The 25,883-nt window shown below is 33.5% G+C and overlaps 1 protein-coding gene across 1 annotated transcript; it reads left to right on the top strand.

The window, feature by feature from the left end:
- The first annotated feature begins 1,940 nt into the window (after positions 1-1,940).
- Positions 1,941-25,216, top strand: LOC133182528 (phosphorylated adapter RNA export protein-like). The gene is made up of 10 exons (XM_061317373.1): positions 1,941-2,081; positions 6,931-7,075; positions 7,194-7,253; positions 8,313-8,521; positions 8,678-8,837; positions 14,160-14,368; positions 17,836-18,523; positions 18,749-18,840; positions 19,195-19,358; positions 22,419-25,216. The coding sequence occupies exons 1-10, from the start codon at positions 2,028-2,030 to the stop codon at positions 22,657-22,659; spliced, it is 2,022 nt and encodes a 673-aa protein (XP_061173357.1). The 5' UTR covers positions 1,941-2,027; the 3' UTR covers positions 22,660-25,216.
- The last annotated feature ends 667 nt before the right edge of the window (positions 25,217-25,883 follow it).

Genomic DNA, 25,883 nt, shown 5'->3' with positions numbered 1-25,883 from the left:
ATTTTGAAATTATTGGTTTGAGAAACTAAACAATAACTTTTTTGCCTAAAAGAAAAGCATTTATAATACTACATGTAAGACTCGGTCTTACGGCACAATATTTTCCCGGGAAAATAATGTTTTTCCGTATTACTATCAGAATGTTCCGCGTCACATACAACTTCCGGCTTGAAATTCTAAGGTTGCACAACAGTATTAAATTTCGCTATATATTCTTACCAAAAAGTCGCAACTTTGAGTAGGTGGTATTAATTGAAAACAAACTTTTGAGAAGTTTCCTTTTCAGATCTTGTAAAACAATTCTTTATAAAGATTTTAGTACCAAAAAATACATAGCCATCCAGCAAGGCACGCAAGTTTGTTTCGGTCGAAGTCGAGCAGGTGCTTGAAAATCAAGTCCAGGGCCTAATCACTCCCCACTCAAATACAGTATATAGAAAAGTCAGCACGCCCTAAATTATAATGAATCTAGTCAATTCAGGAAGTTTACATATTGTTTTTCATCTCATAAAAAAATTCAGCTCCAGTCTCGTGTTAAAATGCCCGAATCGGAAGGGAAGATTCAGGAATTATTTTGCGTCAGCCATGATTTGACGTGAACCTCAAGTGAAATACTGTTATGACACCTGCAATAAAACTTAAAATTTTTGCTTGCAAGTATAATGCTATTTTCCCGATCTGTAATGAATATTCAATGAAATAAAGCAAGTTTCATAAAATTCCCTCTCAAGGTAGGAAAAATATTGGCGACACTCGGTGACAGGGGTGTTCGCGGTGAACACGGATTTCTAAAAATATGGCAAAAGTTGAACTGTATGTCATGATCTTGCGCCTTGAACTTTTGTTATTTTTTCGTCTCAAATTTTTAATTAATGCATGCTGATTCACATAAGGATTAAAAATTATTTAAAATATGTTTGCTTTTTATAACAGGGCGAAAGAAGTAGTCTTTGTCATAAGGAAGGAGGGTGGGGTTAAAAAGAGCATTGAAATAATGCATATTATTGAAATACCATGGCGTTTTCTGCTTAATTACGATTGTTTTGCCTAAATAATTCTTTTTTCTAACCAGATTTCTGTATCTGTTACCACTGTGTTCCAAATTAACCGATATTTACACAAATTCAGAATTTTTATTTTGCTCCGGGTTTAGTCTAAATTCTTTAAATTTATAGAATTTGAAATTGTTTGTGAGTAAATAATGTTAACGAGTGTGATGGCAAGGTATTTGTTAAAGTGTCTTCTAATTTTCATGCATTTCTCTCAACCCGATACATCGAAATCAGGCCCTTGTGTGGTCAAGATAAATTATTTTAGAGGAAATCTGGACTAATTTTCTATGCTCCATTAAACGCGAACGGACAGCAATGACGGCCAAAAAATGCCATTATTTCTCATTTTCCGTCTAAACTCACGAAATTAAACCTTAAATTATAGACTACAATATTTCTAAGTATAAAATCTGGTTTTACTGCAGGTTGCACAACAGTATTAAATTTCGCTATATATTCTTACCAAAAAGTCGCAACTTTGAGTAGGTGGTATTAATTGAAAACAAACTTTTGAGAAGTTTCCTTTTCAGATCTTGTAAAACAATTCTTTATAAAGATTTTAGTACCAAAAAATACATAGCCATCCAGCAAGGCACGCAAGTTTGTTTCGGTCGAAGTCGAGCAGGTGCTTGAAAATCAAGTCCAGGGCCTAATCACTCCCCACTCAAATACAGTATATAGAAAAGTCAGCACGCCCTAAATTATAATGAATCTAGTCAATTCAGGAAGTTTACATATTGTTTTTCATCTCATAAAAAAATTCAGCTCCAGTCTCGTGTTAAAATGCCCGAATCGGAAGGGAAGATTCAGGAATTATTTTGCGTCAGCCATGATTTGACGTGAACCTCAAGTGAAATACTGTTATGACACCTGCTAAGAAGTTTACAGTTGACAGTTGTCTGTCTCAGTTGACTGGAATTGATTAATTAATGATTGATTGAAGTATTCACCCTTATTGCAAACTCAAGAAGCATAATGTGCCAAAACCTACAATTGTTTTGTGCAGTAATAAGGATTTACATCTATTCGGTAAATAGATAAAACCTTTATTTTTACAGCGTTTTAAGGAGGTTGGATCCTGCCATTAATGAGCATTTTTTATCAAGTATATTTTTAGAATTTATACACATAGCTTTATTAAAAATCAAAACAAAAAATGGGTGTCAATGCGCTTCTTTTGGCGCTACAGAGCATTTAGTTTGACCTTTTTGCACTGTAAATACGTCTTGCACATAAATCAATTTTTAAAGTTTTTCTTCCAACATTTTTTGTTCAAATAAATTATGGGAACAAAAACAGTCTTATTTCATCTTAAATAGACACATAAAAATATGTGACAACGAAGAAATTTTCAAATTACTCCGCATGTTCAATTATTTGACCTTTTTGCACTCAAACATTTTCATTTTTCTGGCATTAAAAATTTAACAAGCAAAAAAATCATTTAAAAGTAATGACATTTTACTGAATTTAAGGAAGCGATTGCAAGGCGTCACGTGATCGACTCGTGATGTTTAAAAAAAGAAGGTTTACGGTAACCATTTCCGGAATAACAGCTGAATAAGGAACGTGATTATGATTACGCCAATGACAAAAAGTCTTCGTGGCAATATTTTTAAAACAGAGAAAGAATAAGATAAAGATGTGAATTTGCAGAGTGTTGGTGAGCGTCGACGCAGATTTTTTTTTTTTTATCCCTGTGTTTTTTTTTTTCGTTTTGACACGTCTACCTTTTATCGTAGTTCTGAACACTGAAATCTATTTCATGAATAAATTTAATTCATATCTGGATCTTTATGTCCTCTAGTTTTATTTAGAATTTTAGAATTTTATTTGAGATCGGTTTCTCTACTATAGGATCTACATCTATGAATAAGATATTCAATTCCTAGAAGCTTCAGACGGCGTGATTTTCTCAGTGATTATAATGAATATAGGCCTATATGGATGGGCAGATAAACAAATGCGATTTTCATATATACGTGTATAGACCAGTTTGAGGTCGCATGCTGGACATGAACGTATTTTTTAAAATATCGCAGAGGAAACTGTTTTCCTCTGTAAGATCTTCTCTAGCATTTTCAACTCTTACATAGACAATGTAAACATTGAATCGTCGGCACATATATTGCGTAAACATTTGTTGTGATAAAATGTTTTATGCACCGTATTTGGCAAAAAATTGAAACTCAACACACTTCTTTTGACAGAAAAGAAAAGTTTCTTTTTGCAAGTTTTCACAAATCTAGCAAAAAATACGCGTGTAAGAATGACAGACGAAACTAAGAGAGGTTAATTCTGACAATCGAGGTACTACGGAGGTACCAGGTGTACCAGAGAGAGAAAATTATTTTGAGCAGATACATTTTAAAAAAAACACTTCAACTCATCATGCTCACGGGAATATATTTGAAAAATGAATTTATTTTTTAAAAATTCATAGGACATGAACAAAATCGCTTAACCTCAGCATATTTCATGAACCGCGTGAGCATGAAGCGCAAATTTATAAATTATAATGTCATTCAACGATTATTTTTGAAACTAAACAGTTTGCACTTTAGTTTTGACGTCAAGTGTGGCATTATGACGTCACAATGGAGATATGAATGCTTACCTAGTTCATGAGAAACTGATTTGTTTTTTTTTAACTTGCAATGAATCTGAAGGAAAAATATTTGCAAATATAAATATCAAATAGCAAATCACTAAAATTTGTCAAATAAGATAATAGCTAGGATTTTTATATACGGTATATATTGCAGGTACAAGTTCTCTGAAATAACCTATTCATTCAATGTGTTCATGTGACCCCCCCCCCCCCTTTCCGATTCCAAGTCACAGTGCAGAGAACTAGATGAGTGTTCAGATCATGAACAATTTGGCCCTTGGACCACTGTGCACTGGTTTAGAATGTATATATTTTTATTGATATAATAACGGAATGAATATTTTGAGATGGGAAAATTAAAAAAAAAATGTGCTTTTGCTGTCGTTTTTGTGTACATGATACTTTTATCATTCTGCTCTACATATAAAATGAGCAACCACCAAAAGATTTTCAGAAAAAAATATTTATTAATCTATACGTATTTTCTATAGTTTTTTTTAAACAGATTATGCATATTAAAGGTTCAGCAACAAACCCTCAGATTAAAGTTTATGAAATCTTTTGATATTTTAGGAAGGGGGGGGGGGTTATTGAAATGCATGTAGCTTAAAAAAGAATGTGATGACCCCACTTCATATTTTAATCATAAGTCACTTATAATAATTGTTACAAAATATATTGATTTTAGGAAAATTCATTGGGCAATTTTTTGTCAAGACGCTGAAAACTGTTCTTGGGGTGAAAATATTACTGCAAATTTACAACGACTACTCCCCAAAGCAACTGTGGCATTACTACATCTATCAATAGTTTCCGATACAATTTTTATTTTCAATGAATATAAAGCATATTATTTAATATCTGCTGAAAATTATTTAATTTGGTTTAATTTTGATACCTGTATGCCATCCTTAAAATTTCACTACACAAATATCAAAATATTGAAAAACGGTGGTTACCATGGCAACCATATCTTCCTTATAACCCTGATGACCATGGTTGACATTTTCATATTATGATACCATTAACGTAAGGCAAATTATATGTAAAAATGAGAAAAATTCATAGAGCGGATTTTTTTCATGGACCCTTGCAATCTCTTCCTTAAGAAAAATGGTTAAAAGTGTCGTATATATTCAGAAAAGAAAATTAAAAGTTGGGGTCTGTGATGTTAATTTTTAGATATTACCAAAATAGTGCTAATTTTAAGCTTAAATTAGGGCTTTTTTTTTTCTTCATTTTTCACAATATATTTGCTATATTTATCAAATATTATGATAGAATTCATGACAGTTTATTTAATAGATAATTTAGGACCAGTATAAAACAGCCCACTGCAGAAAATAACTATAAGTGCAGACTGTATGTAAAAATAGGAATCCAAACTTAACATTCTTTAAATACTTCGAAAGAGAAAAAATGATCATTTTCTTCTAAAAAAAAACCTTCCACCACAAAATATAGTTCCTCATTCAATGCTTTAGGTATGGAATTTAATCATGGAGTTTTAACTGAATATAGTTAAACTGGCATTGTAGAATCCAAATTTATTGTAAGAGTTAAAAAATTATGCAGAATTTTTGAAATATAGGTTAAGATAAAAATCTGCTCAAAAGCTCAGGAGCGAACCTCGTTAACTAGGTGTTTCAATGTACACATGTATAAGGTTAAAATAAACTATTTACACCCATTTTTTAATGGTGTGCTCAATTACAGGAGGGGCTCACCAAGAAGAAAGAAGGAACACTATGACAATAAATGAAAAATATGACAGTGCAGCTTTTACTGAGGGCGGAGTATTTGTACATTTAATTGTTACATACCGCTATAGGTATTAATGATCAGTGACAAAAGAAGTACCACTAACTACTTCAGTATTAATATGTTGACAGTGCAACTGTTGGGGCGAGCGCAGTTGTGTTTTACTGGATACCTATTCAACTTATTTAACTTAGATCTGCCTCTTCAAATCGCACAAAGCATTTGGAAGATCTTGATTGTGATGTTACATGACATTGTATATTAGTTGCATTTCCATGACAAAGTCTGAGAAGTGCAACTGTTAGCAAAGAACACTTTATCTACTATCTATCTGCAGTCCCATTTAACAATTGTTAAATCAAGGTGAGTTTATTTTTAATTAAATATTGTTATTATCACAAGAAAATACAGTAGTTTGTAGCAAGATCCATTTTGCTGTAATGGGGATTGGGTACATCGGCCCAGTAGCATCTTAACCACTACATTGCAAAGGATTGTGGGTCCAGAAGTTACTGCAGAAGAAAATTCATTTGGATCAATGTGCGAAGTAATATTCTCTTTACCCAGGTACTGTCATAAGAGCTCTCAACGATATCAGTTCTTTACGCTGCTTGCTGTGCTCGCTATTAACCTCCCCACACCTTTTAGTCTGTTGTTAGTCAATAGCTAGAAAGAGAAAGGTTGATTTTAACCAGAATGAAGCTTGCAGTCACAGAGTTTTATCTGTTAAATTCTCACATTTTTTTTTCTTCAAATATCCATCATTCCAGAAGACTAGAAAAGGGCAGCCATCGTTCTAGTATTCAGAAAAGAACCAAATAACAAACCAGAAAACCAAAGACCTGTCTTACTGACATCTATAAACATTCAAAATGCTTCAACACAGCATCAGAAGCCATGTTATGTCTGGAACACCACTGAATCCAAATGAACTCTCAACACAGTTACAGAAAGCAACAACCCAGCTCATTAATATCATACAAGAGCTTGCTAAATCAGTGGATGAAAAAGGCCAAACAGATGGTGTCCTGTTAAATTTTACAGATCACTAAAAAATGAGAGCCATTAAAACAACCATTCAAATCAATCAAATTCATTTCCAGTACCAACAAGTCAATATCACAAATTTGTCTCCTTTACCACCAGATCAATTTCACCCAGACTTTCCCCAAAGCATCTGTGGTTGATGGGAACCCAATTTTATTCAAAGGAAGGTCTATGCTATTTCCAAAAAAATATAATTCAGATATTGTGAAAATAAAAAAAATAATGATATGAGAGCTGAAATAGTAGTCTTGATAGAGTGCATGTACCTTATTTACATTTTCAACACAAAGAACACAGAGTGACAATTAGTGGACCAAAAAGTGGGTGTAGATCTTTTGCAAACTTTGCAGCTGCATACGAGCAAGAGTTTTGAATTCAAATAAGAATGACTTTTGGCAAAAAGGGTTTTCTTTTGAATACATTTGTAAGAGTGTGCTAATCAATGCCTGTGTTTTGTAGTTCTTCAGGAGGATGTGTGGACGGGATCCTCCAGCAGCAAAGCCTAACTTTACAGTTCTGTGTCTTGGTTTGTCAAAGACAGGGAAAAGTACTTTATTGTCAGTTTTAAGTGGGGAAAGCACAGAAAATATCGAGCCAACTGTTGGTTTGTACAAAAATTTTAGAATTTATCTATATGTTGTACAGTTATAAATTTAGACCATTAAGTTGAACAAATGAAATTTAAATTTTGTTTCTGCTTAGAACCTTTTTTTTTTTGACAGGTTTCAGTATAAAAGCCTTGATATTTAGTAATTGTATAGTTGATGTTAAAGAACTAGGAGGTAAGGATAAAAAATATATTTTAAAACAAAAATTATTTTACTCATTCCTTTTTTTTTTTTTTGTCTTCCACTTCAGCTAAAAGAGAGGGACATTGATTTGGCTTTATCTGTCCATCTATATTTTGTCAGTGTGTAATTTGAAATATTATATTAGGGATGGCAATTTGTAACTGATTAACTGATTAATCGGTTGGAACAATGGTAATTGGTTAGAAAATCCGTAATCGGTTAGTCGGAAAAAATAAAATATTTGTAACTTTGAGCGCAATTTTTTTAAATTCATTTTTGCAAAAGGAAACCTTTGCACAAAAAGGTGACATGTGTTTTATCTGTGACGAGTTGATAACTTAGTGTTTTACAAATCTTATTATCAAGCTTAATTGAAGGTAATTATGGCTGACCAGATTGATAGGGTAATTGGTCAGTTTGGGAAGTGTTAATTAATACTGATTAAAAAAAAAACATTATGTCGTTACCCCAACTGTCCCATAATTCTTTGATGATAATAAATAGATCACCGTTGAGCACTGTGAATTAGTATGCCTATCTTTTGTCGTTATCTATTAAATCATATCATTAGAAGAAGCATTGTAAATTAAGTGGAAGTTCGAGCATTGTTTTGATTATGGTGACAATGCAGAATGAACCTGTGTGACATCTACATGTACACTGGAAAAATCGTGTCTGAATTCTGAGGCAAGGTTCATGGTTTTCTTAATTTTTTCTTGTCTTTTGAAATTGAAGAAAAATATATGTACATCACTATGAAGAAAATAAACAGAAAGTTTCTAACTTCTTACTCCTGTTTTAGTCTTCTTGTGTATATGAATAGATTAACTTGGGGGAAAAATATGTATTTTGATACGATTAACCGATTAATCGGTCAGAACATCTTGCGATTAACCGATTAGCAATTCTGTAATCGATTGCCATCCCTATTTTATATCATAAGTCCCTATTATTTAAGAAAAGACTCCTACTGATATGTTAAATTGCACATTTTCTTGAGAGATTTCTTCTTAGAAGCTAAGATCACTTTGTGGTAAATTCGCATTGCAGGAGGAGACAATGTCCGTCCATACTGGGATAAATACTTTGGGGGAGCAGAGGGGGTAGTATTTGTTGTAGACAGCTCTGCTGGTGATGAAGATCTGCAACTGACCAACACCGCCCTTCATCAAGCACTAGCTGACCCTGAGCTTGATAATCTCCCTTTGATGGTGCTCTGTAACTACAGTGACAAAGAAGGGGCCAAGTCCAAGGAAGAGGTTCTTTTTATATATATATATATATATTATAATTTTTACATATTAGTAAATAATTACAGTTTAGTTTTTTAGTTTATTTGTCGTATTGTTTTTATATTATGAAGAAATTGATCCTTAAGCAAAATAATAATTCTTCTTTTAATTTCACATTTTTAGTTGCAAAAAATCTTGGAATTAGATTTGGAATCTAACAGCCGACATTGGGAAATCCATACCTGTACCAGCTCAGACAGAGAGGGCATTAGAGTGGCATTTGAGAGCTTCAACAAAAAGCTTTTGGAGTCCAAGAAAACAGAAGATGGATTTAACAAGATCTAAAAGGCTTTATAAGAATAATGATGTTGATAGGCTTATTAGTTATGTAAGATGAACATTTTTTTAGCTTGACTCTACCTCTCTAGAGGATAATTTATTTGCCTTCTCTTACAGTAGGTGTTTTAATCCAGTGGCAGCTTTCATTTGTGTCTGTATGATCTACATGTAGTTGTAAAATGTACATCATTATTTTACATTGGCAGTGTTTTCTAGTTAAATGTATACTATTTTGTATTTTTTGCTGTTGAATGAGATCAAAGAATGTTTATTTTGGAGGTGATCAAAGCTTATGAATACCTAATGAACTGAGTATAAGAGGACACCATGTTTTTTAAGAGAGAGAAGATTATACAAATACCATTTTTAATATTGTGTAGATTCAAATTTGTAAAGTGGTCTTGGCTCTTTGAGCTAGGGTTGGGCACAAACAGGCTTTCAAATCCTAACACAGAAATAAGATTTCCTTTTAGCAGAATTATAATAATAAGGCAACAATTGTAAACTTGATATCAAAATTCAGTGAATATTCTGTATATCAAGATTGATAAAAACTATGGATTGTGAGTTGATGGCAACAGTAAATGGTTTCATTTATCAACATATTCATTTCTTAAGAAGAGACTAAGATGATACTCAGGTAAGCGTTGTAGCCCATTTGTCTATGTCTCAATATATTTGAAAAGCACCATGGCATTAGTGTCATTGTATGATGTGTATAAATGTATACGTGTCTGAATGGATTTTTTTACTGCTTTATGAAGTCTGAATGTTTCAGAAAATTGTTTACAACTAAGCAGCAGTAGTATGGAAAGTCGCAGTTAAATCTCCTCTTTTTATCTCCTTCACTACCATATTTTATTCCCAGTTGAATGCTTCTGTCTGAATCTTGTCAAATTCTTAAGTAATAAGGTATCATTTTTAAACATCTATCGGGATATAAATACGGGTTGGTCACGTGATCAAATTCCATAAAGCCTGAAGGGCTTTCTGGTAAATTTTATCATGTACCAACCCGTATTTATATCCCAATAGATGTTTAAAAATGATACCTTATTACTTATATTTACATTTGTGACTTTTTAATAATATATATTTGCCTGAGGATAATCTTTAATGCATGAAATGTTTTATTTTTCAAAACTCAAAGGCACAAGTTTGATCCATTGAATGTGCGTCAACCCTATGACGTCACTGAGAAATTACGTTGAACATTTATGATGTGAGGAACCTCTATTTATACAGATATAGATATGCGTTGCTTAAATAGTGTTTTATAAAGGAAAACGTTTTTGAATATAAATATTCTGTAGTCGACATGTTTATTTTAAAAATCCATATCATAGGAAAACCTCCATGTGCAGGTGTAATCTTTTTATGTGACTTATTGATGCTAATGATCATTTTCATTGTATTAGATGCATATTTGTATAGGTAAAGATAATATGTGAATGTGTTAGTTTGGAAAAACATGGTGGTCTTGAGCCTCTCACTGAAAAATGATATCAATTCATCACATCTGACTTTCCATTCTTTTGATTTGTTTGTTTTTAGTCAGTACTGAATAATATTCTTTTTAGTTCAAAGGTACAGTCATTAAACGTCTATTTTGTAACTTGCCATAATATTTGATGTGATATATGTATGTAGTTTTAAAGCTTCTGATGTTGTAGTTGATTTATCATCCGTCCAGAATATATGTAGTTGATACTGAATTATAACAATAAAAAGTTAAGAGTTTCAGTTTGTAGTTGTGTTATTTAATCATGCAATAAAGGACAAATGTTGCAAATATTTTCAAAAATGTAAAAAAAAAAAATCATTAACATGAAAATGTTTTGCTAATGAATCGGCGAAACAGGATGATGTTTGAATACAACTGATTCGTGGGAGGGGTTCATCTCCAAAAAGCACTGTGCATTTTAGGGGGGGGGGGGTGTTCATCTGTTTCTGAAAGAAATAATGACTGCACTTACCCATTATCAGAAATTGAAGACAATAATGAAACATGAAATCAAAGTATTCCAGATACTTAGCATGCTAAGTGGAAAAAGAAAAATGTTAGGGATTATATATATATATATATATATATATATATATATATATATATATATATATATATATATATATATATATATATATATATGATGCAAGCAGAAACATAAATTGTTATTAATGTCTCTGGTAAACAAAGAAAAAGAGATTCAGTGACATAAATCTTTATTTATATCTGTGATTTATTCTATATTATGGCTGTAAGAGGTGATAACAATTATTTGATTCTGACGTGTGTGTGTGTGCTTTTTTGAGGGGGGGGGGGGGGGGGGAGGAGGGCCCGCCAGATTTGTTACTATTTAATTGGGGGGGGGGTCAAACTTTTTTCAGTAAAAATGAAAATAAATCTGTCCCTGATCATCTTGGAAAAAATAAATAAAAAGTCCTTCACTGATATAATAAATAATCTGACTTGGAAAAAATGCCACACCCTTTTTCAGAATCAAATGGTCATTCCCAAACCAATGCTAGAGCACAAGATAATTTCAACCTTATGCAGATCTTTCATGTTCTAAACCATGCGTTAAACTTTGTTTTCATTCCTTTGGTCCCTGTCTTTCGTCTAGAGGTTACATAAGCCAATGTAGAGAGTGTGTGAACGAAATTGTGTGAAGGGTACCACACTAATGAAGAAAAAGCCAAGCAACCCATTTCAGGGGCGGGGGGGGAGGGAGGGACAACCTAACAGAAATTTTTAACAAGCAAAAAGAAAGCTAATTCAAAGAATTTATGTCCCCCGCTGAAGGAAAAAAAAGAAAGAGTGGAAGACCTGAAAGAAATTCATGTGTGGAAAAAAGTCGTTCAGCTTTTGGCCTTAAAGTCAAAAGGAGTTTTTTTTGCGTTAAAGAAATTCATGACCCTAAGCTTCATTGCAAAAGCTAACAAAAAAACTAACAAGGCCGTAACTACCATTGAGGCAAGTGAGGCAAATGCCTCACTATAAAATTTTAAGGTTTGCTGAAAATTGAAAATGGCTTTACTTTGATCTGAAATTATTTTGCGTCTTTGTACTAAATTCATTATAATACTTTCAACTTTACTTTCAATTTTTGAAAATCGATCATCTCACCTGGTGCTTCATTATATAGATTAGAAAGCATGTAAAAAATAATTCAAAATATGTGAAAATTTTCAAAGATTAAGTCTTTAATGTACTAAAATCCAGCTTTTGAGACCCTGCCCCCCCCCCCCAGAACCCCATCAGGGCACTACCCTCGACCCGCTTGGGACTCGGGTGGCCCCCAGAATCCTTGCCTCACTAAAAATTTTAGCCTAGTTACGGCCATGACTAAAGCTGTCATCCGAAAAACTATGTATGCAATATGTATGCAATATATGGTCTCTCACCTTTTGACCTCAAAATCAATAGTTAATAGTTAAGTTAAACACCATCGATACAATACAATATTTATTGGCGCAAACACAATTACAATAATTGGCAAAGGCACAACATATAAGAATCATCAATTTTCATACATTTATACAATATTCTAGAATGTGAAGATACGCATAAATCATACAATCATTTGTACAATAATTATGTAATACAATCATTTCTAGATATATGACATTTTTTTTTTTAATAAATGAGTTTGTTATTTTCAGTATTTCATGGCAATGGCTATTAAAGCAAAGCTAAACTTTTTTTAGTATAAGACACATTTGATATTTTCCCTTGAAAAAAATTCAACAAGTTCCTTTAAAAGTTAAATTATCTAAAGGTATAAATTTTCATGCAAAATCCCAAAAAAGAACTAAAGTTATCACCAGGAAACCATTCTATGGAAATTAATTTTTTTAGCTTATCCTTTCGACCTCAAAATCAATTGGGTTATTCTTTAAGACATGGAGACTTATAATATAAAATTTCATTGAAAAATCTTAAAGAAAACTAAAATTATAATCTGGAAACCCTGTTTTAATGTATGAATTTCTGACCTTGACCTATTGACCTCGAAATCAATAGGGGTCTTCTTTAGGTCATAGGGAGTTGTGATATTAAATTTAATTGCAAAAGCTCAAAGGCTTTCTGAGAGATCGTCTAGAAATGAAAGTGTTTTACTCAGATAGAATGTAGGAATTTCTGACCATGACCTTTGACCTTTTGACAAATCAATAGGGGTCTTCTTAATGACATTGAGAGTTATAATACAAAATGACATTAAAAATCATCAAGAAAACCGAAGTTATCATCTGGAAACCATTTTCCCAATGTATTAGTTTCTTACCTTGATCTTTGACCTATTGACCTCAAAATCAATAGGGGTCCTCTTTAGGTCATGGGGAGTTGTGACATAAAATTTCACTGCAAACGCTCAAAGGCATTTTGGGATATCATTCAGAAATGAAAGTGTTCCACAGACAGAATGCATAAATTTCTGACCATGACCTTTGGACATCAAAATCAAAACCGGTCTTCGTTGCGCCATAGGTGTTTGTGATATAAATTTTCAATGCAAAAGCTCAAAGGCTTTTTGGAAGCGAAAGTGTTACACAGAGACACACAGAATGAGGGATGGACAGACTGACGGACAGATCTAGACAGACAAATAAAATTAATATCCCCTACTTTCTGTGAAAGCGGCGGACAAAAAAAAGGGCATCAGACGTTATTAATGCGGGCACAACCACAGGGAATTGAGACAATCTGAGCAAAAACCGTACATATAGTATAATACTCTATATCTTTTGCCCAGACTGTCTCCCGACCCTCTGGGCGCAACCGTAAATTAGTTTTGATCTCTATTGTGTATAGTAAAATAAATACTGGAAAAATTACTGAGGGGTACAACTATGAATAAGCTTTGTTTTATATTGTAAACAATACTAGGGGGATGCCCCCGCCCCTCTTTGTACTGTTGTTCGGGCCTAGTCCTTCAAAAATGGGGGGGGGGACTCCCCCCCCTAAAAAAACCTAAACTGACCAAAAGTGGGGCGGCCATCTTCCCAAAATTATCTGACAAGCCCCCCCCCCCCCAAAAAAAAACTAGTACTCGACCTTACAACATCAAAAAGTGTGGGGGGACCAGCATCCAAAGGAAGATTTACCATAGCAAAATACTATACTCAGAAAAAAGTTGGGGAGGGCGTCCCCCTGCCCCCCCCCCCCCCTGCGTTCTACGGGCCTGCTACAGTTAAATCCCGATAGCACTGATACAATGATTATTCGAGAGATATTATTATTTTATTACAATTTTCGCAGTTTGAATTCAAGAGAGAGAGAGAGAGAGCTTTTTCATAGATATTTTATAGTAATCAAGTAGGTGAATAGTTGATCTACGAATCATTTTTAGATTGAACTGTCTTAAATCTGCAACACCGGAAAAAGCACGAAATTTCTGCGTTATAGGGGCTATTGTCATTTTGTCATTTTGTTGTAGAAGAAAAGGCGGGTTGCTTAAAGAAATTATTCTTGCAATGTCTGACCTTGAAGAAGGAGAAATAACAGACTCTGACAACGATAATGAATTCCAACCAAAGGTGTAGTTTTCTTAAATTTGGGTAATCATAGATCGAAAGCAATGTAATCTGTAAATATTTACCAGGTCCGGTACAATCTCTTGATTAAGCTATATAGCTTGAAATAGCTGTATAGCTTTATCAAGCTATTCAAAATAGCTTGATAAAGCTATTTATATGCAGGTTTTCATAAAAATGTTATTTGTACTAAATAGACAAAAAGTCGCAAGTATTTGACTATTCATATATCCTGATATGTAAGATGGTTTATCAAATCAACAACCCAAATCAACGATAGTGCTAACATTGCAGCATTTGAATAATTTTAAGCAAAAGATGAATTTCCATTGTTTGGGTAACTGTACACTGCCTTGTGTGCATTATGTTTTACTGGTTATGTTTACCTGTATGAGTAAGCCACCAGCCTCTTCTATGTCTTGAGTTTTGTAAAATAAAAAACCTCCTTTAGAAAACCTCCTTTATCAGTCTAGACGAACTCCAAAAACAGCGTTTCCGGAAGTAAGAAATTGAGACTGAAAAAGACTCCGAAAAAAGAGTCCACGCATGCGCACACACACAAAAAATGGCGATTTTTCGGCAAAAATGATGGGTCTACAAAAATTGTCCCTGCAAAGTTTTGGAAAGTATGGCAATTATACCAGTATTCAGAAATGCTAAATAAAAGACTTAGGAAGAGATCGTATTTGTCAGATTTTTGATTTTATTTGCAAAAAAGGAGATATTTACTTTCAAAGTTAACGTTTCAAGTCAGATCAATTATAGAGAAAATGATACGTTTTGAGAAGTAAATATGCATAAAAAAGGGATATATCTGCAAAATGGGACAATATATATTGTAACTGTTAAAAACTTGACTGAATTTTACACATAAATTAGCATTCCGGTTTTTTATTTGTGTACGACATCTGAATTGGACGCGTAAGTTTTTACCATCGTTATTTACCGATTTTTTTATCATATACGAACAGATATTATTATGAACACATTTTTAAAACTATTATCTATCAATATAAAGGCTTTAAAACCCACTCTTCTAGATATTAAGGGCACAACATATCTTCTAAAAATGAACCTGTTAATACTCCTACTCCGTGGTGACAAATGCCCATTTTATGATTAAAATAAATACAAGTTGGGTGTCTCCAAAAACAAATAAAAGCACCTTTAGTGTAGGAACGACATAAAATTTAAATCAAGGAGACAATAAATTTAATAAGAAAATATTTCTTACCGGCAGTATTGAATTTGATGTCGTATATCCAATTCACCCATATGCAAGAGTTTGAAGCGATAAATAAGTCAATATTCACAAAATAATTTAATAAATGCAATTATCCATTCAACAAAAAATAAAATGAAGTAATATTGCACTAGATACAGCCATTATGCAGCCGAATATTTGGAGAAAGCGAACGATAATCCATCGTTTGTTTACATCGGACGCCATTTTGGCGCAATGCATGATGGAGCCAAAGACTTCGTTTTCGGAGTTCACGCTGTTTTTGGAGTTCGTCTAGACTGTTTATAATTTCACTGAAGAAGTAACTGTATCAATTGCTTTATATAGCCCCAGAACTTTTAGAACTTTGAGTACAAAGTCTCTTAAGGAGACGCAATTTGATGAGTGATTTTTACATGCATTATTTTCATAAGAGTTCAAGGTTAAATATCATCACTGCACCAAGGTGCGACTTTTTGTGCATACTTGGAAAATAACACATTTGAGAAAAAAGTGTGATAAAATAGCTAAATCAAACTATCCTGAATAGCTTAATAAAGCTAAATAGCTAAATCAAGCTATATAGCTTAATCAAGAGATTGTGCCGGACCTGTTTACATCAATTATGTCAGTCCACAGGGGCTTGTCACGTAATATATACCTTCTCTTAATATAGTTACCCCTACTGTAAAAAATTTATAGTAGGGGTAACTATATTAAGAGAAGGTAAATACTTCATTCTAGTAAGCATTTTTAAGCTCACTTTGCAAGCATCACTTTGTGGTCATCATTGTATATGTATACTGTACATTTAATTAGGCCAAATAAAAAAATATGTGTGGTTCCGGTTACCCGACCTTCCCTATTTTATACCCCCGACCCTAAACTGTTTTTTGGCAATTTTCATATTTTTTCCGGAATTTTCCCCGATATACATCAATGGCTCCAGTTTAAGTTTTAGTTTCAGCAATGACGGTCTCCTTGCAGAACATAGTTTAATAGTGTTAAATCCAAAGCAAACTAGCATGTAGGTGTCCCCGACCAATATTGACTAGTATATTATCACACCACATCTAAATGCCATTTGCAAAGCAGTGATAGGTATTATTTCTAAAGAAAAAATTAAGAAAATCATTTTGTTAAAAAAAAAAAAAAAAAAAAAAAAAATTCCCTACCAACCTACCCTAATTTTTTTGGAAGTGTAACCGGAACCACACATATTTTTTTGTTTGGCCTTAGATACAAGTCCTTGTGGACAATTAATCCAGTATTATGAACATGTCATATAATGTGTTTTGGAAAAAGACGTACAACTTTCCCATTTACTTTGCATAAAACAGTGCTGTGTACTACATTATATACATGTGTAATGGAATGTAAAGGAGAAAATGTAATGGTTTGGGCCGTTGATATCGGCCTGGGTAGCTCAGTTGGTAGAGCACCTGACTAGTGATGCAGGGGTCCCAGGTTCAATTCCCAGTCCAGCCATACATTTTCTCCTTTCCTGTTACACATGTATCAGTAAGTGGTGATTGGGCAGATTTGTTCATTGGTGACCAGGTGGTAGAGCATTATTCTCAAGTTCAGGGGCCTATGTTCAAATCCTGTTGAGATCAGCATCAATGCAGTCTTCTCCAAATCTTTTTTTCAGTACATGCCCTTCGGGCATATTTAACCACTTATTACGCTAGCCCGAACAAATATTTACATGCCCAGAATTTTGTCAAGTAATTTTATTCTTATTTGCCTTTTCATGCCAAAGGAAATGATCCGAAATCCATTTCTATCGATCTAATATTGTTTTCAACCTGTACACTTTTTGTGTCTCCTTTGCAAAAGAGTTCCTTGGAAATCGTGGTAGAATAAACTATCGTTAAAATTTTGTTTGGTGCTCCACTTTAGATGAAAAATCAGTCTTTAAAGTACATTTAATGTTATTGATATAATTTAATTTGATAATACAGAGGCTTAGGCCTCAGAATTTACATGCCTTTCGGGCTTGTAAGTATGCAATTTCCACATGCCTGCGTCCAATTTTACCAGGTCCCAGGCTTCGGACTCCAGGGATTTGTTTAACATTTTATTTCTTCTTTTTATAAATCTATCTCTGTCAAAACATGATGCGTATGGCACTATCGGTAATTAAAGCTAGAGTGTGATTGAGATCATATCATCAGTTGATAACTGTTTTTTGTTGACCATGTTGATTCATAAAAAATAAATTTAAACATTTTTTGAATACTTTCAGAAAGATGAAAATAAAACTTCATTACCAACATCCACATTAAATCGCCCAGTGGCAGTTCCTGCTGTCAGTTACAGATCTAGCAAAAATCACCATGAGGACAGTGAGGATTCTGACACCTCCTCATACAGTGATGAGGACACACCACTATGGAGATGCAAGAAAGCAAAATATTTTTCTTCTAGCAGGCATGATGAAAAGAGTATGGTGACAGAATTACCTGAGGAGATAAAATCCCCTATACGCAAAAATGACAGACCTGCAAGTAGAAATGTAAATCCTCAGACAGCAAAAAGGAAAATAAATAATATCTGGGGTTCAGTCCTGACAGAACAGACTCTTACACAAGACTTAAAAGATGTTGGAGTTAAAACTTCAACATGTGATGATAGCCGCAATGTTGAAAAGTATGACTTTACACTGAAGTATAATGACACTAGGCCAGATTTGGCCAATGAATTAAGTGATAATGAAAGCCATGATCCATTCAATAAGGTGGTAGATCTACCTGAGATGGATTCTAACTCAAGCAGGAAACGAAAACGAACTCACAAAGAAAGACGTCCAGTGAAAGAGAGAGTAAAGGTGCATGATGATAGAGACTTTAAAGAGCCACTTCCAGATTTAGAGGCTGACAAAATTGTGAAAATGATCACCAGGAAGCTGAATGAACCTAAGGTGTACCTCATAGGTGTGTATGTGTACATGCTTCTGTATGGAGCAAGGAAATCTCTGAGTCATAATCTTTAATTTTGGTTTTCTTCATTCTACAGTAAGTTAAACAGCTTTTCTTATCTGCATTATTTTTTGGCTTTCAATGTTTTACATGTACATGGAATTTTATCTGCTAGGAAAAAAATCCATAAAACATTAAAATTTGGACTATTGTGTACATTTACCATCTACATTTCTACAGAAAAAATATACAGAATAATAGGGAAAGAGAAGACCCTGGACTTATTTTACAAAACGCAAGACATAGAAGAGGCTGGTGGCTTACTTATACAGGTAAACATAACCAATAAATTCAGGATCAACTTAATTCATTTAATTTTTAAAGTTTAAATGCACAGGTAAGGAGGCAATACTTTTGTATACCTGATTGATTGTTTCTGCCTATTATACAAAAGTATGTCTTTACTTTGATTCAGGGTCATATTTCCAATGACAAGGTCATAGGGTAACAAAATACGACATGCTGAAATTATGCCCAGACATATTTGTTTAGACAATTAGATAAATTTATTGTTTTTTTGTTGTTGTTGTTGACATGTTTTCAATGTTGTCATGAACTTATGAAATGGTAGGCTATATACATGTACGAGATATATTTCACCACTCTTTTCCTTGTCTTTCTCAAAGAGTAAAACCAGAAGACGTTCCCCCGGAGGTGTGTTTATTCACCTGCTGAAATCTGACAAAAGTATTTCACCAGAACAGGTGGATGAGATTTTTGCTAAAGAAGAGCAGGAGTTTATACAATCACTTGAAGAGAGAAAACAGAAGAGAAAAGAGCAAAAACAAAGGTAAAATTTTTCATTGCTCGGCAAGGCCTTGCATCAATTGCAGATACCAAATGTGTTACTTACCATGTCTGTCAGATTGTCTGTCTGTCAACACTTTTATGTGACATGAAAGATCAAGTGATTTATTTTTAGCTCTTCTGAGCCAAAGGCTCAAAGAGCTAATGCTATGACCATTTGTGTGGTTTGCGTAAACTTTTTGGATAATGGGCCAAATCTCAAGAACCCCTTAGTCAATTTTTTTTCAAATTCGTCACAGAGTATCCTTGGCTCAAGGGCTTTCATTTAAATACTAAAACTAGGGTTGTGTCCCTTAAACAAGGGGAGATAATTAGGGAAATAAAAACAAAGGTAGTGGTTGCTAAAAAATCTTCTTTTCAAGAACCACTGGGCAGATTATCACCAAACTTACACAAAAGGATGAGGATATGTTGTAGATTAAAATTTGCACGGGGGATCACCCTGGGGCAAAGGGCGTGGTCTCAAGGTCACTTCAAATTTGACCAAAAATTACATTTTATTAAAATGTTGATATTTTGCTTACTATAATGACTAGGATCATCAAGTCTTGTCAGTTGATGCATCTAAGGACCTCATACCATGTTGACTCAAAAGTAGGTCATGGTGACCTACTTTTTAAATTTTGCGGCCATTCTTTTTTCAAAATGATTTAGAGGCATATTTTGAACAATTTAAGGCCTATGATCATCAAACTTTGTCAGTTGATGCATCTCGGGTCCTTGGAGTATGTCAACTAAAAAGTAGGTCACCTTGACCTACTTTCTGAATGTTATGGCTAATCTTTTTCAAAACATTTAAGATCATTACTTCAAATACTGAGAGGTGTAGAATCATTAAATCTTATAAGATGATGCATCTTGGGACCATAAAACATATTTATTAAAATGTAGGTCACAGTGACCTACTTTTTGAACTTTGCAGGCATTCAATTTCAAAGTGTGTTAGAGGCATATTTTGGACATTTTAAGGCTTATGATCATAAAACTTTGTAAGTTGATGCATCTTGGGTCCTCGAAAAACATCAACTGAAAAGTAGGTCACCATGACCTACTTTTGAAATTTGATGGCTATATTTAAATATTTTTGGTACTCTTAGGCTTAGAATCATCAAACTTTGTCAGTTGATGTATCTTGGGTCCTCAGAGTAGGTCAACTGAAAAGTAGGTCACCGTGACCTACTTTTTAATTTATAGTGTGTTGTTTATCAATTTTTATTGAGATTCTTATGTAGATACTACGTATCAGAACATGTGAACTTCTTGGCTTACTCTGTGATATTACCGTATTGAGAAAATAAAACGGAGTAAAACATTTTAATAGTGTTTTATATATAAAAAAAAGTTTCTTTAGTTGAAACTTCCTTGAATTCTGCTGTACAACTTATTTTCTCCAACTTGCCTGTTCAATGCCATCGTAGTTTGACTCTGTCATTAAAGGGTATCCATAAATACGGTAGTATACGACAGCTATAAATTAGGGAAATACCCCAGACCAAACAATAATTATTTCCATTTTTAGCTCACCTCAACGAAGGAGCTTATGTAATACCCTCAGCGTCGGCGTCCCAGGTTAAAGTTTTTGGAGCAGTTTTCTTTTCAAGTACTTCTATGCCCTATATTAATCAGAGATGCATGGAGGATGCTTCTAGCGTGTTTCATCGTACCAGTCAAGGTTTCAGATGCTGCAATTTCAGCTAAAGAATGACCAGGTTAATGTTTTTGGAGCAGGTTAAAGTTTTTGGATCAGGTTAAAGTTTTTGGAGCAGGTCTCATTTCCAAGTAACTATAGGCCCTATATTGACCAAACTTGCATGGATGATACATCTAAGGATGCACACTAATGGACTTGCTTCGGATGATGGATCTGACCTACATTTTTTGATGAGTGACCAGGTTAAAGTTTTTGGAGCAGATCTCATTTCCAAATAACTATAGGCCCTAAATTGACCAAACTTGCATGGATGATACACCTAGGGATGCACACTACTAGACTTGCTCCGGATGCTGGATCTGACATACATTTTCAGGATGAGTGACCAGGTTAAAGTTTTTGGAGCAGATTTCATTTCCAAGGAACTATAAGCCCTATAATGACCAAAGTTGCATGGATGATACACCTAAGGATGCACACTACTGGACTTGCTTCAGATGCTGAATCTGACCTATATTTTCCAGATGAGTGACCAGGTTAAATTTTTTGGCGCAGATCTCATTTTCAGTTAACTAAAAGCCCTACATTGACCAGACTTGCAAGGATGCACACCACTGGACTTTCTTCGGATGCTGGATCTGATGTACATTTTCCAGATGATTGACCAGGTTAAAGTTTTTGGAGCAGATCTCAATTCCAAGTAACTATAAGCCCTATATTGACCAAACTTGCATGGATGATACACCTAAGGATGCACACTACTGGACTTTCTTCGGATGCTGGATCTTTTGATGCATCTTGGGTCCTCAGAGAATGACAACTGGTAAGTAGGTCACCATGACCTACTCTCAAGTACTAATTGGCTTAGAATCATCTTGGATTCTCAAGAGTGTTTTATCTAAAATGTAGGTCATGATCACCTATCTTTGGAATTTCAAGGGTGTATCTAAATATACAGGATACTTAGAGGCTTCAAATAAAAGTGATAGGTTGTACAGTGTATCAGAAGAGCGATTCAAAGCCCTTGGGCCTCTTGTTTTTATTTTTGTTTTTATTTCTGGACGTATTAAACCTTGATTTCATTTTACAATTTGTTTTTTAAATTCTGACAGATTTTGTTATCATTGCTGTCCAATAATAAATTATCGGACTGATAATTATTAATATTATTGGACGCCGACAGCTACAGGTAAACTTTCAGACTGTAAGAACAAAGGCATGACGTCACAGCAATGTATATATATATATTCAGAGCATGATAGGAAAAATGAATTTAAAAAAAAAATTCAGTGCTGCAAATGTAACAGTAATCGATATATAAGCAACCAAAAGTTACTGTTTTAATAAGGAATGAAATATCAGTTACATGATGCCATTTCTCTATGTTATTAGGAGGAAAGAAAGAAGAAAGTTGACCAGGTTACTTCCACAGTCCAAGTTAATACAAAAGTCTGGTGTTTCAAAAGTCACAGAGAACCTCAGTAGTGAGAAAAAGTCTGAAGTTACCATGGAAATGACAGACAGTGAAAATGAAAGCCTACACAGTGATCCAGAGAATGGTGTCAATATTTTGGATGTGGATGATAAGGATATTGTTGATATAGATATTGGAGTGGATGAAACAATTGACTGAACTGTTTGATATAGATACTGGAGTGGATGATACAATTGATTGAACTGTTTGATATAGATACTGGAGTGGATGATACAATTGATTGAACTGTTTGATATAGATACTGGAGTGGATGATACAATTGATTGAACTGTTTGATATAGATACTGGAGTGGATGATACAATTGACTAATCTACATGTATTTGGTTGATATAAATATTGGAGAAGGTGAAACAACTGACTGAACTCTTTTGTTCTGAAGAAAATTAATTGTCATCTGGTAATGACTGTAGATGAATCATGATTTCTATCAATTTACACAGAAAAAGGCAGGCCTGATATTGTTGGAACTTGAAAAGTTCCATTTTGTTGTTCAATCTTGCCTAGTTAACATCAAGGTTTTTTTTATTGTGAATCTGTTAACAGAATGAATCTGCCAAGTGGGATTAGGGTTCTGCTAAAAGCAGACTTTTGTTCGTAGAAACAGTTTCAAGAGTGTCCAAAATCTGTTAAAGGTGCTTGGACACAGATTTGAAGTTAATATTTTCTCAAATTTTCTGTATAATTTCATGACTTATATGTTGCTATAGCATTTCATACTAAAATGTAATAAAAATCTTATTTCATCTTGAAGTTATCAAAACTTCAAATTTCTTGACGCGTTGGATTATTCACACATCCTTGCGCTTTCACATATTTTAATTTTATTCTTAATACTTAAGAAAAGTGGCAATTTTGTTGTGCATTAATGAAAAAATTAAAACTATATAACCCAGAAAATTCAGAGTAGAAATGTTCGAAAGCAAAACCCACTCACAGTATTGTAAGTCCGTGCTCAGTGGTGTGTGCAGAGATTAACAATTGAACACACCCGGTGAATCGTAAACATTAACAATAACAGGGCTCGTGCCCTGTTTACAAAAACAGTTTACGTTTCACGGGTGTGTTCAATTTGTTAAGCTCTGTACACATCACAGAGCACGGACTGACAATACTGGTGAGTTGGTTTTGCTTTCGAACATTTCTACTCTGATCTTTCTGGATTATAGATGTACTATTTTTCATTAATACATAACAGAATCGCCTCTTTTCTTAAATATTAAGGATAAAGTTAAAATTTGTGTACCAGGGTAAGTGCAAAGATGTGTTAATCAAACACGTCCTGGAATTAGTAGTTCCAATAATTTCCAGATAAAATAAGTTTTTAATTATATTTTCATGTGAAATGCTATTGCAATATATAAGTTGTGATATTATACAGAAAATTTGAGAAAATGTTAACTTCAAATCTGTGTCCAAGCACCTTAAATGTTAATGTCTCTTATTGCTTCACCCCAGCAAACCATAACTATGAAGCTGACAAAAACCTATTTGACTTAACAGTTTTCCAAGTGCAAGATACATGAATATGTATTATATAGATAAATTACTGGAAACAAAGTAAAATGCTTTTTGCAGTAGCAGAATTTTCAGAAAAAAAAAATCTAGCCCTTTTATGTGTAAGTATTCAGAGGCAAAAATGCTATTCAAATTATTTCACATATGTTTATAAAGTGCAAGTAAAAAAATTGAAAAATTCTGCTATTGCAAAGAGCATTTCAATGTGTTAGTCTTTTTTTTTTTTTTTTACATAGAATACATGTATTGCTAACTCTGTTAACTGTTGTCAAACAGTTTTTTGTCAACTTCATAGCTATGGTTTGCAGGAGTGTGACTCGCAGGGTAACTCACCAGCTACAACAAATTTTGGCCACTGTTAAAATCCTTTCTACAAACAAATTTGCCTTTTAGTATATATAACCTTAATTAATGAATTATAATGAATTTCTGTATTGTTGGAAGAAAGTGCACTTTTATATAATTTTTTTCAATATTGAAAACAAAAAAAAAATTTATAAAACATTTAATAACTTTGTAAAATGTTACTGGTACATGTATTCATAAGTACTTTCTAAATAAATTTCCATGGACAGTCGATATTTGGAAAGCAAGTTACATCTTCAGAATCTTTTTCTTTTTTATTGGACATCTTGCAGACAAACTGTTTGCATGGTTCTTAAAACAATTTGCCCTCTATCAAAATTCATTTTTGAAATTAATATATACCCGGAGTTCAGGACCTTGGATGGCCATGTATTTAATACTTCCAATTTGAAAATCTTGTCAAGGAATAAGTGCTGTATGTAAAATATATTGCACCTTTGCAGTAAACTGCATGTTTAAATTGTATGCTTTGACATTCATGTCTTGTTTGGACTTGTATTGAAAATTCACTTAGCTTATATGCATGATGATAAACTATGAGTCCTTGATAAAACTAAAACTGTCCACAGGACCCAGGCTTCAGTTTGGACTAAGTTGATCACATATTGAAAATGCATTATATCCTTAAAAATTATCTTTCCTTATGAGTATCCAGGAGAGAAACTTCATTTCATGTGATATTTAAACAACCAGAAGTCTCTGATGAGACTGTAGCTCTAGTGGTTTGTACTTATAGCAAAATCATAGAAAAGTAGCACTTGCACTTGAAACTATGCAACAGCAATAAAAAGAATAATGGTTCTTGGTTTAGTCTCTTTTTGTTGTAAGATTTATTGCAATCGGACTAAAACTGTTGGCAGAGTAGCATTTTAATAGTATTTCACAAATTTCTATTTTTAGTAACCATGGCAACACTGTTCATCAAAATCAAAAACCGATGCACCGATGTAGGAGGAGTAGCGTTTTAAAAATATTTCACAGAAATTTCTTTTAAGTAACTTTGTAAAGAAAATTCATTGGAAGCTCATTCTTGGTACAAAAATTGTTTATGACCTGAAGGTGTGTCATGACCTTAATCCAAGGTCATTCTGGCATGTTCAAGGTTACTGGCAGGAAAAAAGTATAAAATTCTTGTCTGGACTACAACTTTGTAATGTAGAATCATACTTGGTACAAAAATTGTTTATGACCAAAATCTGAATTAGCACTTGGAAAAATAAAATGCAAAAAGAGGAGGGGGGGGGGTATCTATCATTTTGTGAGCTTGCTCACAGTACCTTTAGTTCCACTTAAATGCATATAATTTAGGAATGTTTTCTTTAAAATTGATAGTAAAGTCAATCATGATATTGGTCAATGAAATGTTTACATGGATCCTCTTTTGACGGTAACATCTCTTCTGAGGTTTAAACCTAATTTATCATGATGATTACATATCTTTTATCACTGCCAGCAAAGTTTATGTTTGCCTTGACTTTTG

This window comes from Saccostrea echinata, unplaced genomic scaffold (genome assembly GCF_033153115.1).
Source record: "Saccostrea echinata isolate AGI-Se365-2 ecotype Australia unplaced genomic scaffold, CSIRO_AGI_Sech_v1 ptg000009l, whole genome shotgun sequence".
In the NCBI taxonomy this organism is placed as follows: Eukaryota; Metazoa; Mollusca; class Bivalvia; order Ostreida; family Ostreidae; genus Saccostrea; species Saccostrea echinata.
The sequence above is the reverse complement of the archived record's forward strand: the minus strand, read 5'-3'. Positions and strand labels throughout refer to the sequence as shown.

Bases quoted from the DNA above. Each gene is read 5' to 3' on its own strand.
- LOC133182528 (XM_061317373.1), top strand. From the start codon at position 2,028: ATGTGCCAAAACCTACAATTGTTTTGTGCAGTAATAAGGATTTACATC. The intron at 8,522-8,677 runs GTTCTTTTTATA...TCACATTTTTAG, and splicing joins GGGCCAAGTCCAAGGAAGAG to TTGCAAAAAATCTTGGAATT. The intron at 18,524-18,748 runs GTGTGTATGTGT...ACATTTCTACAG, and splicing joins ACCTAAGGTGTACCTCATAG to AAAAAATATACAGAATAATA.